General features: G+C 41.8%; 1 protein-coding gene across 1 annotated transcript in view; it reads right to left on the reverse strand.

The window, feature by feature from the left end:
* The window catches only part of scny (ubiquitin specific peptidase 36), a 210,321-nt gene that overhangs the window by 169,422 nt on the left and 24,644 nt on the right, over window positions 1-16,255 (reverse strand). The window contains exon 2 of the mRNA XM_080274469.1: window positions 3,261-3,403. Coding sequence (XP_080130595.1) covers window positions 3,261-3,383 — 123 coding nt within the window. The 5' untranslated portion in view covers window positions 3,384-3,403. The remainder of the gene's footprint in view (window positions 1-3,260; window positions 3,404-16,255) is intronic.

Here is a 16,255-nt window from a genome sequence, read left to right on the forward strand (position 1 = left end):
CCCTGCTGTGGATGTCACTGATTGCATTGCGCAGTTGACCCTTGTGCGTTGTGATGCAGTGAGGATCTGTCCGTTCTCCCCTTTGGGGCTAAGATGCGAATAAATGTGTTTGAATGGATGAGTAAATGGAGAGTGAGTCGTCCTGTCTCGGCTACCTCCCTTTCCTTGGGGGAAGCAGCCTAGGTATATAGATAGATAGATAGATGATGCCTGAAGGGTAATTAAGGTGCTCCAATCAGATTACGCCCGTGAAGATTTATATCGAAGGGGTGGTTGGGGTTTAATGCTCACGTAATGCCACTCAGGGATGAGTGAGGCTGGTCACTCTCATCTTAAATGTCAGGGTCAATCTGCTTAGCCCCGGGCTCCTACGCTCCTCATGGGGCATCGTAGGATTGGATGATGGATGGATGGATGAACTAGGACAAAGACTGTTCCTATATTCATTTTGGGGTAATATTAGGACCACGAAAATGCCAATGTTCCCAACACGTGAACGTATCAAAAGTATATAAAAATATTTTTATCTGCAAATTCTGCTTGTAATCTGAACAGACTATCAACATGAGCTAACATTCCAAACCAGAAGAAATTAGGATCATTTCTTCACACGTCGGCCATTAAAGGGTTAAAGCAAAGTGGCCCTTGATACCCCCCTCTATTCCTAATGGAACCACGTTACATCAACCTTGGTACAGGAAACTCTGAATTATCCACTGTAGATCAGCCAGGCCCTACACTAAATATCATGAAACACTGGATATTGCATATCCGGCTCCTTATTTGGCTTTGAGCCAGATATTATGATTCTATCCATCTCAACCCTCTATCCTAAAAAACTTTATGATGAGTATAGATGAAAAATAAGCATACAAAAACAATACAGCAATGATACTGCACAGCAATAAAGTACTATTGTATGTACTCACTAAGTGTTGGAATTGGTGGGGAGAAACAGCAGTGGGGGGTTTGCACTCGTAAACAGTACAGTGCACAACACAGCACAGAGGTAGTTTAACAATCACAACAGAACACTAGGACATGAGCACTGATAGGCCATTAGTTTTGCAATACAATACAGTACAGTAGCTCGAACAAAGGACACCACAGAGTTAGTCAGAGCACCTGGGTTTTGCGACTGCATGGTCAGAAGAGCGAGAGCACACAGGCATGTCTTGGCTACGACATCCATGGACGAGAATGAGAGAGCGATGGTATTCTTGGCACACTGGATAAGCCATGCCCACAATGGATTCTGGTTGGATGGCATGTAGCAGGCATTTTCATTGCCTCCCAAGTTATGGGATTTCCCCTGGCATCTGTTGGCTAGCACTTACAAGCCACCTGAGATACCTCAATGCTGGATACTGCACTGGACTGCTGGTTACATCCCATTTCGGCATCAGATGTCGCATAATTTAGCCAGATGTTGCTTTAATAGAGATAAGATAGCTGTACCAGTTATTACGGCGACAGATAACTGAGCCTTTACTGTATATGGCAAATCATTATACACTGAGTTTTCACTTGACTTAACCCCATCGCATACCGAGGGGTGACTGCAGTTGCCAGTGTCCTGCCAACTGGGAAATTTCCAATCACAGTAACTCAATAATTATAGCAAGATGAGCAAAAATATTTTATGGACTAGTGCATAGTATTATTTCCAAGACAATTATGTACATGTGAAGCAATTTTGCAATGCTCACTAAATTGGCCATATCGATGCACCAAGGAGCTTGTTCTGGAATCCCCCTGCCACAGTTCATAGATTAAAGTTAATTCTTAGATTATTTCAAGTAAACGTTGTTAAATCACCTGAAAATACACCTTAAATTTAAAGTGTATATACAGTACTAGTATTCGAAGATGTTTATCAATCAACACATACCCGAAACCGCAAACAGAAAGCCTGTTAATGAGAAAGGCCAACTGTACTCATCCAATACAGTAACATGGTCTCTGCATATACTTAACAAACAGCAAGTTTCATGAAGTATAGCATAAAAAGAAAGCAGGGGTCATGTTCTCATGGCCCTGAAAACCCAGGACCTCTCTGTTATTTTGCACTTTACACCTTATTCACCCACATCTAACCCTGTGTTGCCCCATGATGAATGCAGAAGCCCGGGGCAAGGCAAGTTGGTCCTGACATTAAAGATTGAGAGACCAGTCTCACTCAACCCTGAGTGACATTACATGAGCAATAAACACTGACCACCCCTTGGATATTAACCTGTCCAGGCTTAATCTGACTGGAACGTCTTAATTACCCACTAAACCACCAGGTGTCATAATTTGGTTATAGTGCTACCACCCTGCATAGTAAATGGTTTCCTGGTGTACAGGAAACCATCTGGCCTGTCACTCAGTGTAGAGTCACCTCATACACAGAAGGAATAGGAAAGAATGACAGAAGAGGAAGGGAGCAAAGTAGGAAAGAAGAGAGGAAAGGGCGGTCACCCGAGGGCAGGACTATAGTACAATGAGTTAGTGGATGGGGAGTGCCCCCACCTCCTACCAGAATCATTATAACCAACACACTGGGTAGTTTGCATTAACGACATATAGTGAACCCTCAGTATAACAGACACTGTATATAACAGATCATTCCATGGACATTTTTAGCACACTAAAAGGTGTCGAATTTCAGAACACAGTAAATACCATTTTGCGTCCAACTTCCTTGGTTACAATCAGCCTTGCCCAAAGGTTAGACTAATGCACAAATAGCCTTCCATCCAACTTCCTTGGTTTACAATCAGCCTTGCCCAAAGGTCAGACTAATGCACACACAGGCTATCCTGCCTAGTCTGTCCTGCACCTGTGACCAGTAATCATTACTGAACTTCTCTATGACCCCTTCTGTACATCAACTGACTCCTGTGTTACTTATTTTTCTAACATTACATTATAAACATGCCATTTGTGGGTTCTGCTTCAGCACTCAAGAAAACAGAAATTAAGATATTACGCTCCTTATGGGGCGACATAGGACTGGATGATGGGATGGATGGATGGACCTCCAAGTGCACAGTTGGAAGTGATACAAAAATATGAACCACATGCAACAAATTACAAGAGATTTATCATAAACCTGACTTCCACCCAGTTACTGGTAGTCCCTATTAAAGAGAGTTCACTATACTGTAAATAAGCATAGTGTAGAAATAACATGACATGCAACAAGTGACAGGGTGCATCCTAAGCCAATGAAAATACAGCATGATATATTCCAGGTATCAGTACTGGATTCACACCTGCTTACTGGCCACCAAGAGCTGGTCTTCAATCTGGCGCGATTGTGTCTTGGCGTGTGGGGTTGTGTGGCGGTACACCGAGTGGAGCGCACCACCAATCACATCAACAGATGAGGCGGGCATCACTTGCTCTCACCACACACCTGCAAAAAAAAAAAAAAAATTGTGACATTGTTTACTTAGTATGCAAAACTACTCTAGCAATATGTCTACACTACTGTCAAAACATGTTTCCTTTGCACATCTGAGCACAGAAAGATGAAAAATGTATATAAACCTCTTGAGCGAAAGAAGCTTCTTTAGTTCCTCCAGCCCAGGCTCTACCCCTGACAAAGTGTAAATACAATTATGGCCTGTCCTCGTCTAACATGGTTAATTGCTTCCGCATCCCTACCTTGTTAAAGAAACTTCGTATTACAGGGACTCTTAAAATCCTCTATTTCATTCCACACCTTTGCCCAAAGTCCACTTATTCCCCCCTTGTGGAGCAAAATTTTTTTATACCCCCCAATTTTAACCCCTTCATGGCCAAAGGCCTGGAATTTTCCGTGCAAGTCAGGCCGACGCCAGGGCCATTTTTTGAAGTTTTGAAAATTGATTTTTTTCTCTTGTCATGTTGAAGAGAAAGTTCAGATGCACCTAACAGTGCAAATCCCAGCTTCCTAGACGCATTTTGTGGCTTGCAATGGAGCGCAGAAGTTGCAGAAATATCAGCAACCGATATCCGCCGCCCAGGGGTAAAGCCGCAACGCAACTGGGCAGGTATATCTATCTATCTATTGCCAGACGCCTCAATCCCGTTTGGGGTGGCCACAAACAAATCCCCTCCAAGTCGCCCTGTCCCCCGCCATTTCACTCCCCTGCTCCCAACTCACACCCCCCTCTCCCAAATACCTCTCCACCCCATCCCTCCATCTCATCCTCGGCCTCCCCCTCCCTCTTTCCCCCTCCACCTCACTCACATACACTCTCTTCGTCAGTGTTTCACCCTCCATCCTCTCCACATGGCCAAACCACCTCAGTGTGTTCCTCATAACGCTTCCTATCACATCCACATCAACACCACAACGCTCCTTTATATCCTCATTTGTCAGCCTGTCTCTCATGTGACTCCACAGGCTCCTCTTAAATAACTCATTTCCACTGCTCTCACTCATGACTTGTGTCCTTCCAACAACGTCCAAGCTTCACTTCCATACGTTAGAGTCGGTATCACAATACTGTCATGTAGTAACTTTTTCACTTCCATGCTCACTTCCCTGTTTCTTATCACTGCTTTCAAAGAACTGGACAGGTGTTGTTATTTATTTTTTTTACCACCCAAAACAATGTGGATGATGCTGAAATGTTGTGCATATATGAGAGATGATGATATCGAATGATTTCAGTACATAATCTGTTAGGAATGGCTGGAAAAAAAAAAAAGTGTTATGAATTCTTTTTCATTTTTTCATATAAAATATGTTTATGGTAGTTTTGAGTTATTTTTTATGTTATCGCTGTGCCCATGCTTGGAAAAGGGAGCTAAAAAGTTGAATTTTCAGTCCTATATGAGAAAAATGCATGTCCTCCAAGGCTAGACTCTGCCATGGGAGAATAAAGTGGAGGGTCAGATCCGATTAGCAATATGGAAGTTGTCACAACTTCGAGCTCCCACAGCACGAGCATGGCTAAAAATAGAATCATAACGCAGTTTCAGAACTAAGAATAAGTCTAATTATTACAAATACAGATACAAAGCAGAAATAAATACGTTTACAGACGGGGGAAAACGTATTTTTTCCGTAATATCATGTTCATCTTTCTCTATCATTTTATGTTCATCTTTATCATTTTACCTTGTTATTTCTGCAATATACATTGCTGTCTCATAAACAAGGTGGTTGTGTGTGTTTTGCATGGGAGGTAAAAGATTGTATTTCCTGTCTGGGTCGAGATAATGGGTGTAACTATGTGTTATTAGGCATGGCCACGAGCAAAAATATCGTACATCCACTCTTCACGACAGCAGGTGGTGAACTGACAGATAATATGTGAGAGGGTGAAGTCGAGGTCAGTCTCATGTCCCAGATTTTTGTTCACTTCCCGAAGGTTTTCACAGTTTTCTACAAGTTGCACTGCATCTAATGATCCAAACCATTACTGCAAACCTGAGCAAATAGGTAAAGATACCAAGAAAAAAATGTATTTTTCACTTACTGTATTATCATGTCTTTTTTGTATGTGCCTGTATTACTTTATAATCGTAAATAGGTGGTTATAATAATAAAAAAAATAATTTGGTTTTATGCCAGGTATCCCCGAAGGGCTAAGGCGTTGCCTCTGGGTAGAGGACTTTTGGACTGGAGCATGTAGCATTTTATGACCGGATGCCCTTCCTGATGTCTAACAATGACCCTTGGGTGAATTTGATCCTCCAACCCTTCGGCCAGAGCGGAGCGCTCTAACCCACTGAGCCACGGAGGTGGTTGTGTGTGTTTCACAAGAGAGGACAAAGATAATAATTATGTTCTGCCTGGGTCGAGATAATGGGTGTAGTAGTGCTTGTTTAGGAATGGCCAGGAGCGAAAAAATCGAAAATCCACTCATCACAGCAGCAGGCTCTGAACTGCTTGATGAGGTGTATGAGAGTGTAGTGTAGGTCAATGTAAAGACGTTCAGAATGTTCGTTCACTTCCCAAAAATTTTGGCAGTTTTTTATAGGCCGCGCTCAAATGACGCCTGCGGCCATTTATTGGCTAAACGTCATTTGACTGCAGCGGCCACGGAGGGGTTAACCTCCTAGAGAGCACTAATATGGTTCAAAAAATTATAAAAGAGTATCATTACAGTTAAATGCCACATTTTATTTACCTTATGGGAGGATAAGAGGAGACATGCTATGCCAGAGAGGAGGTAGAGGGGAGAACACTGGTTAAAATCCTTCAAAGTCAATAGCATTTATAACACTTCTCACATCACCATCTACTCGTATGTTATCCATGGCTTCTTCTTCCTGCTGGCATTGGATATCCTCTTTCTGGAGTTCAGCAGCAGCTTGTCTGGCAAAGTTGCGAGTGATGAGCGACTACTTACGTTGGCTCAGTTGTTCGGTGTGCATACGACTGTAGACGTTGAAAACATTTCATCACCGCCCGCCTGGTTCAAAAAACCGTGTTAGCTTCATCAATGGCCATGTTAGAAGGGATACTGCTTTCGGAAAATTGTACCATGTTAGACCATTTTCGTGTTAGGGAAAACCGCGTTAGACGAGGATAGACTGTATCTGCCAGTGGCCACAATAATATAAAGAAGACAACCTCTGTCTTAAGAAGTAAAGCTAAACACAATCAAGTAACATTCACCAAACCAAATTAAAGTAGGTTACACTTGCTGTTCTTATTGGAGGTATTACTCTTAACCCCTTAACCGCGGGGCATCACTTTCGTAACGCTTGGGAGCAAGGGATCATACCGCGGGGCGTCGCTTTTATGATTCTGTGTTAGTTTGAATTCACCCAGGCTTCCAAGTGGGGGCTTGTATCATCTATCAGTACTGCCAATGTCCAACACTAGTCAGCACTCCTAATCTCATCTGTACGCCCATCCATTGTTGACAATTTAGCCATTTCTCCCCGTTCTTGACTCCCCTCCCTACCCCCCCTCCATTACCCTATCCTCTTGCCTGCCCAGCCATGCTACGCTAAGTAAATCTTCCCTGGAATTTTTCACTGATTTCATCCATTGAAATAAGCCCTATGCCCTATTCTTATACCAAATAATATACACAAGAAAAAAATAAGGTAAGTGAGAGTGCCATACACCTGGAATTGGCTGATTATCACCTGACAACACCTCACGTGCACTCGTTCGCTAATTTTCGCTGTTTATTTCCCCTTGAAATATGCCGTATAATCTATTTTCGTAATAAATATACATATAAGGAGGGAAGGGAGAAGCCTAAGTGATATTTACATTCACCTGGAACTACCTAATTTATAATGCATTGTCTAGATTTCCTGCCAATCATTTCACTGCTATATATAGCTGTTTCAAGAGGCTAACATTGGTAGTAATGAATTTCCCTAGGTAGGCCACCACCCCGGCCCACCCTTATCAGTTCACTCTCATCTTCTGACGTGGAGGTACGTCAGTTCGCTCTTCCTAGCTTCAGGGACTTTTCACCCCCATACAAAGGGCCTTGTGACCTTTACCCCCTACTAAACCTCGTGTGGAAAGAGGTAAAGGGCTGACAATTGATAAAAGAAAGACTATGATCTTTCTATTGAGTAAAACAGTGCAAGTGGAATTGTAAATAATGTAATGGAGGGAGGGTAGGGAGGGGAGTCAAGAACGGGGAGAAATGGCTAAATTGTCAACAATGGATGGGAGTACAGATGAGATTAGGAGTGCTGACTAGTGTTGGACACTGGCAGTACTGATAGATGATACAAGCCCCCACTTGGAAGCCTGGGTGAATTCAAAATAACACAGAATCACAAAAGCGACGCCCCGCGGTATGATCCCTTGCTCCCAAGCGTCACGAAAGTGACGCCCCGCGGTTAAGGGGTTAAGAGTAATACCTCCAATAAGAACAGCAAGTGTAACCTACTTTAATTTGGTTTGGTGAATGTTACTTGATTGTGTTTAGCTTTACTTCTTAAGACAGAGGTTGTCTTCTTTATATTATTGTGGCCACTGGCAGATACAGTCTATCCTCGTCTTAGGTTTAGTGGTGATGGGGATGGTTAACCATTTAACCGCGGGGCGTCACTTTCTTGACGCTTGGGAGCAAGGGATCATACCGCGGGGCGTCACTTTCGTGATTCTGTGTTATTTTGAATTTGCCCGGACTTTCAAGTGGGGGCTTGTATCATCTATCAGTACTGCCAATGTCCAGCACTAGTCAGCACTCCTAATCTCATCTGTACTCCCATCCATTGTTGACAATTTAGCCATTTCTCCCCATTCTTGACTCCCCTCCCTACCTCCCCTCCATTACCCTCCTCTCCTCTCGCCTGCCCGGCCGTGCGAAGTAAATCTTCCTTGGAATTTTCCACTGATTTCATCCATTGAAATAAGCCCTATGCCCTATTCTTATACCAAATAATATATACAAAAAAGAAATAAGATAAGTGATAGTGACATACACCTGGAATTGGCTAATTATCACCTGACAACACCTCACATGCATTCGTTCGTTAATTTTCGCTGTTTATTTCCCCTTGAAATATGCCGTATAATCTATTCTCATAATAAAAATATATATAAGAAAGGAAGGGAGAAGCCTAAGTGATATTTACATTCACCTGGAACTACCTAATTTATCATGTATTGTCTAGATTTCCTGCCAATCATTTCATAGCATATACAGTATATTAGCAGCTGTCACCATGCTGACATTGGCAGCATTGCACTCCCCCTAAGCCAGCACACTGTATTCAGTTTACTGTCATCTTTCAAGGTGAAACCATGTCGGATTCGCGCATGTCCAATTCCGCCGCTTTTTAGCCCCATGCAAAGGGCCCTGTGACCTCTACCCCCTACTAAACCTTGTGTGGAAAGGGGTAAAGGGCTAAGTGACTGCTGTGGAATGTCATCTGGCTAATTTGTCAATGAAAATAACAGACAGTGACTACGATCTTTCTGGTGAGTAAAACAGTGCAAGTGGAAATGTAAATAATGTGTAAATAATGTGTAAAGAGCAAGTGAAAGCAATGGATGTAAATGTAAGTGAACAGTGGAAAATAGTTTTATAAGTTACTGCAAGTGACAGTGTATAACAGTGTAAAACAAAATAGAAAAGTAAATAATGTAAATAAAATAGAGAATGTAAATAAAAACGTAAAGGAGTAGTAATATAAGAATATGAGTATATATACTAGGAGTAATGAAAGTGAAAGTTTCACTCTAGCATGTATGAATACTATGAGTTATGAAAGTGGAAGTGAAAGTGACAGATTCACTCTCAACGCTAGTATACAGGATGAGAAAGTGAATGCTACGTATTTTACTGAAAGAGAAATTGAATGCCTACAGTGACAATAAACTACTATTACTGAAGGAAACTTATGGATAAAGACTGTAGATATATATAAGTGTTAGGTCATATGCGCTCGTAATTTTCATTGCTTTCACAGTGTTTTTTCTTTGGAGTATGGATTCCAAACTATTTGAGAATCATAGAATAGTGTTTCTAGCGATAATATCAGGCTGTGGTAATCATATTACGGGTTGTCAGGAAGCGTAAAGTGGAGATTTTGTTACCCAACTTCAGAGGTCTCCACAAGTCCTACGGTACTCGACGAAGGCTCAACAAACATCCCAGGAGAAAGCTGAAGGTATGTGCCATATACATATGTATTTTTAATGTTCTAGGACTAATAACTGATTTTTCGCAAATATTTTTAGAGAGTCTGTCGGAGTGCGAATATGCCCGCGAGACACGCAAGTCAAGCAAAAACAACCCCGCGGTTTAGGGGTTAATGTCATGAGGCGAATGTGGGAGGTGCATCCTCCCCTCTTGATTTAACCCGCGCCGTCCCGGCGACGTGAATTAACGCGGCAACTTTGCAAGGTCCCTAATTTGCACAATTTTCAATTTTCGCAAGTGATTTTTGGCATGTATACACGGGACACTTTCCTGTATTCCTCTACAAGATGCTAAGCAGGAACAATGCCTTACACCGCATAATCTCCCCCCCCCCCTGCACGCCATTGTCTCGGCAATTCACCTGTTACCAGTGACCTGGCCAATAAAGACATTCAGGGGCAGAGTGATTCCCCAATCAATGACAATGTGGAGGACAATGTTTACATAGCATTAGAGGAAGAAACAGTCAGAAATGATGATCAGGTAATGTGGGAAAAAGAAGGTCATGAATGGTGATGAGTTAGTGAGTGAAACAATGCTTATAATGCCTATATTACTGCTTGAAAACCAATATACTCTTGTACTACATATACAGTAAATTCGTACCAAGTAAATAAATAAATACTGTTTATGAGTGGATAAAATAGTTACCCTCCCATAGAACTCGTTTTCTTTGGTGCCAGCCTGTTAGAAAACCCAGTCAGGTAAGGAAGTACTTGTACCTAAATCGCGTATTTTAAACCTCAGGTGAGCGATTTCTCTATGAATTTTCGATGTTTCTCACCAAAAGCAGATGTTTGGGCAAAAAAAAAAAAAAAAAAAAAAAAAAAAAAAAAAAAAATCCAAAAACGTCGGGATGGAGAGGGTTAAGTAAGGTTTATCTATCTATCTACTGCCAGATGCCTCAATCCTGTACGGGGTGGCCACAAACAAATTGCCTCCATGTAACCCCGTCCCCTGCCATTTCACTGCCCTGCTCCCAACTCACACCCCCCTCTCTCATATACCTCTCCACTCCATCCCTCCATCTCATCCTCGGCCCCCCCCCCCTCTCTCCCCCTCCACCTCACTCACATACACTTTCCTCATCAGTCTCTCACCTTCCATCCTCTCCACATGGCCAAACCACCTCAGTGTGTTCCTCATAACGCTTCCTACCACATCCACATCCACACCACAACGCTCCTTTATATCCTAATTTGTCAGTCTGTCTCTTCATGTGACTCCACAGGCTCCTCTTAATTAACTCATTTCCACTGCTCTCACTCTTGACTTGTGTCCCTCCAACAACGTCCAAGTTTCACTTCCATACGTTACAAGTTGGTATCATAATACTGTCATGTAGTAACTTTTTCACCTCCATGCTCACTTCCCTGTTTCTTATCACTGCTTTCACAGAACCAGCAACAGGTCATTTTTTTATACACTCTATTTTAAAACTGGGTTTCATGTGTTTCAGTCATTTTTTTTCTCGCCATTTTTTGACAGAACGCCATTTTTTGACAGAATGCCTTTTTTCCCACCATGGGATGGAGGAGGAGAGTGTTGAAAATGGCAAAATAAGGCATTTCCAATAAAAAAGACCATTGAAAAATTTTAAAACACATGGAAATCATTCATCATCATCATCCGGACCTCCTTTTCCACCCTAGGGTAGGGTGAGAAGTAGCAATGTCCAGACAGCCTAAATCTGCCCGCTCCAATGGGCCACACTTCCATTCACTCATTATTCAAGCCCCCGGAATCCTGGCTCTACTGGATATGCCAAAAACATTCACCACGTTCTGTAGCTTCACACAATCATATCCAATAGAGTCAATCTGGATGCCGCCATGTTAAATAAAGGGGTGCCACACCCCTGATCAAGCACTTCTCACAACGTTCATTCAGCCAGCTCGATCTCCTGTCAGTTCCCTAGACTCACCGACTTCCAAACCTCTCTTCCTCACACACTCATCCACCATATCTCTCCATCTTCTCCTTGGCCTACCTCGCCTCTTCTCTCCTTCGAATTCGCTCAGATACACCTCTTTCACCACTCTCTTGTTATCCATTCTCTCCACATGATACCATCTCAGTAAGCACTCTTCAATTCTGGTGTCAACCGACTCCTCACTCCACATCCCTCACAAATCACATTATTTCGTATCCTATCCACCCTATGCACTCCACATACATTCCTCAGCAGTCTCATCTCCACTGCTCTTACTCTTGACTTTTCATTTTCATGCCACACCATAGTCTCACATCCGTATGTTAATATTGGCACAAAAAAATAAAACACAGAGCTGAGGTAATATTTAAAAAAAAAAAAATCCTCCCCCCCAGCAGCTCAGGACTCTTTATACCAGAAGTGGAAACACAGACACCAGAAGCTATCTTTGCTGAGTGACAATGAATAAGCCAACTCATTGTACAGCCTATTCGAGGAGTGGCAGTGTAAGTAGTGTATTGTACGTTCATCTATAACGGTACAGTGTAAAATACATGTGTTTCCTCCCCTTTTTACTCCAACTCGGCCTGAAATTACCCTCTCCCCCTTGTGATGATTATAACAGTACAGGTGGGGGCACTCATCATCCACTCAATTGACGTTGTGCTACTCTGGGTGTCTACCCTTTCCTCTCTTCCTTCCTTCGTCTTCTGTCTTTCTTTCCTTCATTCTTTCCTCTTCCTTCTGCTTATGGGTGACTCTACACTGACAAGCCAAATGGTTTCCTGTACACCAGGAAACCATTTACTACATTGCATGATTAACCATATAACCAAATTATGGCACGTGGTGGTTTAGTGAGTAATTACAGAGCTCCAATCGGATTGAGCTGGTGCAGGTTTATATGCAAGAGGTGGTTGGGGTTTATTGGTCATGTAATGCCACTCGGGGATGAGTGAGACTGGTCATTCTCATCTTAAATGTCAGGACCAACCTGCCTAGCCCTGGGCTCTTAAGCTCCTCATAGAGCAACATAGGATTGGATGATGGATGGATGATGGATGTTATTTAGTACCATAATTACTTATGTTATTATTATCATTATTATTATAATTATTGCTACTGAACTTTCTTTAAGTACACACTATCTACTGCCAGGATTTGAGTTTGTTTTTGTACTGAACAAGCAGATCCCAAATAAAAAGCCTAGCCAGCACACTCCAGTTTTATATTCATCCTTGGGATTATTACATGGTGCCACGAATGGGGTAGGAAACTTGACAAAAGCTTCCACTTTCTCTAGGTCAGTACCATTTTCAGTCAGAAAATGACCAATGTATTCAACTTTATTAGTTTTCAACTTTATCTTGTTAAGGTTCAGATTCAGGTTTCTCTGACTGCATCTCATTAGGACTGATTTAGGTCTCCTGCATCCAAACAGATGTGGTATGCAGTTTACTAATGCTGTCAATGACATCCATGCTGTTAACCCGGTCTGTGCATCTACTTTCATTAACAATCACTCCAAGTTTTTCCATGTGATGTAACTCCTTCAGCCTACCATGTGAGCTAACTCCTTCTTAAGCCTATCTCTTTGAGCTACATGTATTTTCCTAGGAGTGTGAGCTACAGGGGGTAACATCTGCAACTTACAATTTTACTGTAGCTACCTCAAGGCATCCTAATCCATCAAACACATCCAGATATTCATTTAATATAAAAAAATGTCTCCATCAGGTATTTAGGCTTGACCTCAATCACAAACCTGGTCAAACCTAGCTGTTCACATGCAATTTTATTCAGCAAAGAGAAAACTAGGCATCCACAATATAAAATGAAAGTTTATGTTTAGCATTATTACATAAGCAATGAAGAGAACACTTCCCTAATGTATTGCTGCAACCAATACAATTTGCCTAACTGAAACCAATTTTTATGGTCAGCATCAGGATATTGGATACAGATAAAAAAAAAAATAAATAAATAAATAAAATAAAATGCCTTTTACTGAAGACCTCATTCATTGTTCAGCCTGATTCTTTGTGAGTGTTGTTACCTCGACACTGCTTTGCATCATAATAAAGATGAGTCTTACTGAAAACCAATAAAGGCTCAGAATATTAAGCACGAGAGGGGTGGGGGAGAAATGAATACTGAAATCAGTGAGTTGAGAAAGAGGTATAATCTGGACTGGTGGTGTGTAAGTGAAATATGTGAGTTGAGAGAGAGGTATACTGTGAACTGGTGGTGTGTAAGTGAAATATGTGAGTTGAGAGAGAGGTATACTGTGGACTGGTGGTGTGTAAGTGAAATCGGTGAGCTGAGTGAGAGGTATACCGGGAACTGGTGGTGTGTGAGCGAAATCAGCGAGTTGAGAAAGAGACAGTATACTGTGGACTGGTGGTGTGTAAGCAAAATAAGTGAGCTGAAAGAGAGTTATACTGTGGACTGGTGGTGTGTAAGTGCGGTAGCCATGTGGGTCTATGAATGTAAATGGTGTATATGCTCGTGTGTGTTTGTGTATTGTACGTAAATGTGTGTGTATTTTTACAACTATGCATTTAACTCTGTAGGCTGGTCTGGCCTGTAGTACGCTAATGATCAAAATGTTACATACTTTTAAGTAGGTTATTTCATTTTATGGCTACTGGTAATGATCAGATGTTTACATAAATCATGCATTTCTTATATCAATAATTACCAAGATTTGGCTTACAGTAGATTCGGAAGCTGAAATGTTGTGTGTTGGTGACTTATTTAATGACTGAGTGTTGAGTACTTTTAGGGACGCACAAAAGTTACTGTATGTGCTTTATGTTGTTTCCTATTATGTGGCCAATGGAAAAGATGATACTTACTTCTAAGTACATTGGTGTGTCTTAACATTTTAAATTATAAAGGTGTAGTACAGTTATCCCTTTATGGTTTCTTTAAAAGAAAGATGCACATAAAAAGCCAAAAGAACTGAGGTGCTTCATGGTAGTTTATTATATTAATATATATTTATACAGTATATTTCTATAAGATGCCAGTATTTTTCATATGTGCAGACAAACTGCCTGCAACCTTCAGTTCTCACATTCCTAATTTACTTGTAATATTTACACTCACTTATGTCAGTGCAGTCTATATAAATATGTGATTTATTGAATATAACACGAAAGAATGCAGTAGATGGGGCAATATGAGGACAGTGTCTCAAAAAACCAGGTATATGTGAGAAGGGGACGTGTAAGTTGGGGGTAGGGTATGGAGGCGATTTGTTTGTGGCCACCTCTTATGGGATTAAGGTGTCTGGCTATAGACAGACAAACAGATACTATACACAAGTTGAACAAAATTGGATTTACAAGTAACAATCAATTTTAGCACCTTAAAGTCAGAGAAAAGCAGCTATAAAAAAGCTGTGTATATTTTCCAATAATATTCATATTACTGAAGATTAACTGAAATAAAAGAAAATTTCTGCTCACAGCTCTTGTACCATAAAAAGTAAACATTATGCAAACTGCAAACATCATTTCATTGATGGAACACTGCTAGAGAGAGAGAGAGAGAGAGAGAGAGAGAGATAGTGTGTATGTATTTACCTAACTATCTATCTATCTATTGCCAGACGCCTCAATCCCATTTGGGGTGGCCACAAACAAATCGCCTCCAAGTCACCCTGTCCCCCCCCATTTCCCTGCCCTGCTCCCAACTCATACCCCCCTCTCTCATATACCTCTCCACCCCATCCCTCCATCTCATCCTCGGCCTCCCCCTCCCTCTTACCCCCTCCACCTCACTCACATACACTCTCTTCGTCAGTCTTTCACCCTCCATCCTCTCCACATGGCCAAACCACCTCAGTGTGTTCCTCATAACGCTTCCTATCACATCCACATCAACACCACAACGCTCCTTTATATACTCATTCGTCAGCCTGTCTCTCCATGTGACTCCACAGGCTCTTCTTAAATAACTCATTTCCACTGCTCTCACTCTTGACTTGTGTCCTTCCAACAATGTCCAAGCTTCACTTCCATACGTTAGAGTTGGTATCACAATACTGTCATGTAGTAACTTTTTAACTTCCATGCTCACTTCCCTGTTTCTTATCACTGCTTTCAAAGAACCAGCAACCTTTCTTCCCTGCTGTACCCTTTCAAGCACTTCACCCTCCAAACCTCCATCCTTACTCATCACACTACCCAAGTACTTAAACGTACTCACATTTTCCAATTCCTCACCATCTAACCTCGCTGTACATTCACTGACTTCACCTCTCTCAAAGACCATCACTTTACTCTTCCCTACATCCACCTTTAGATTCCGTTTCTTACACACTCTCTCCCAAACTCATCCACCAAGCCTTGCAGCTCCCCTTCATCTTCACTCAACAACACAGTATCATCTGCAAACAACAGTACAGGGAGTTTCCAAACACTAGCCTCTCTCACCAGGGCCACTCCAACATCCATTACCCTACCTTGTACCTCTTTTATTACCCCATCCATGTACAGATTGAACAACCATGGAGACATGACACATCCCTGTTTCAACCCAACCTTCAAAGAGAAAAATTCACTTAGTTCACCATCCACACGCACTTCAGCCTTCACACCATCGTACATACTCTTCACAGCATCCAACAGCTTCCCATCTACTCCATATATTCTTAATACTTTCCACAATCCTTGTCTATCCACCCTGTCATATGCTTTCTCCA

Source organism: Coenobita brevimanus, chromosome 57 (assembly GCF_032717465.1).
Source record: "Coenobita brevimanus isolate Jiangsu-jjx chromosome 57, ASM3271746v2, whole genome shotgun sequence".
NCBI lineage: Eukaryota > Metazoa > Arthropoda > Malacostraca > Decapoda > Coenobitidae > Coenobita > Coenobita brevimanus.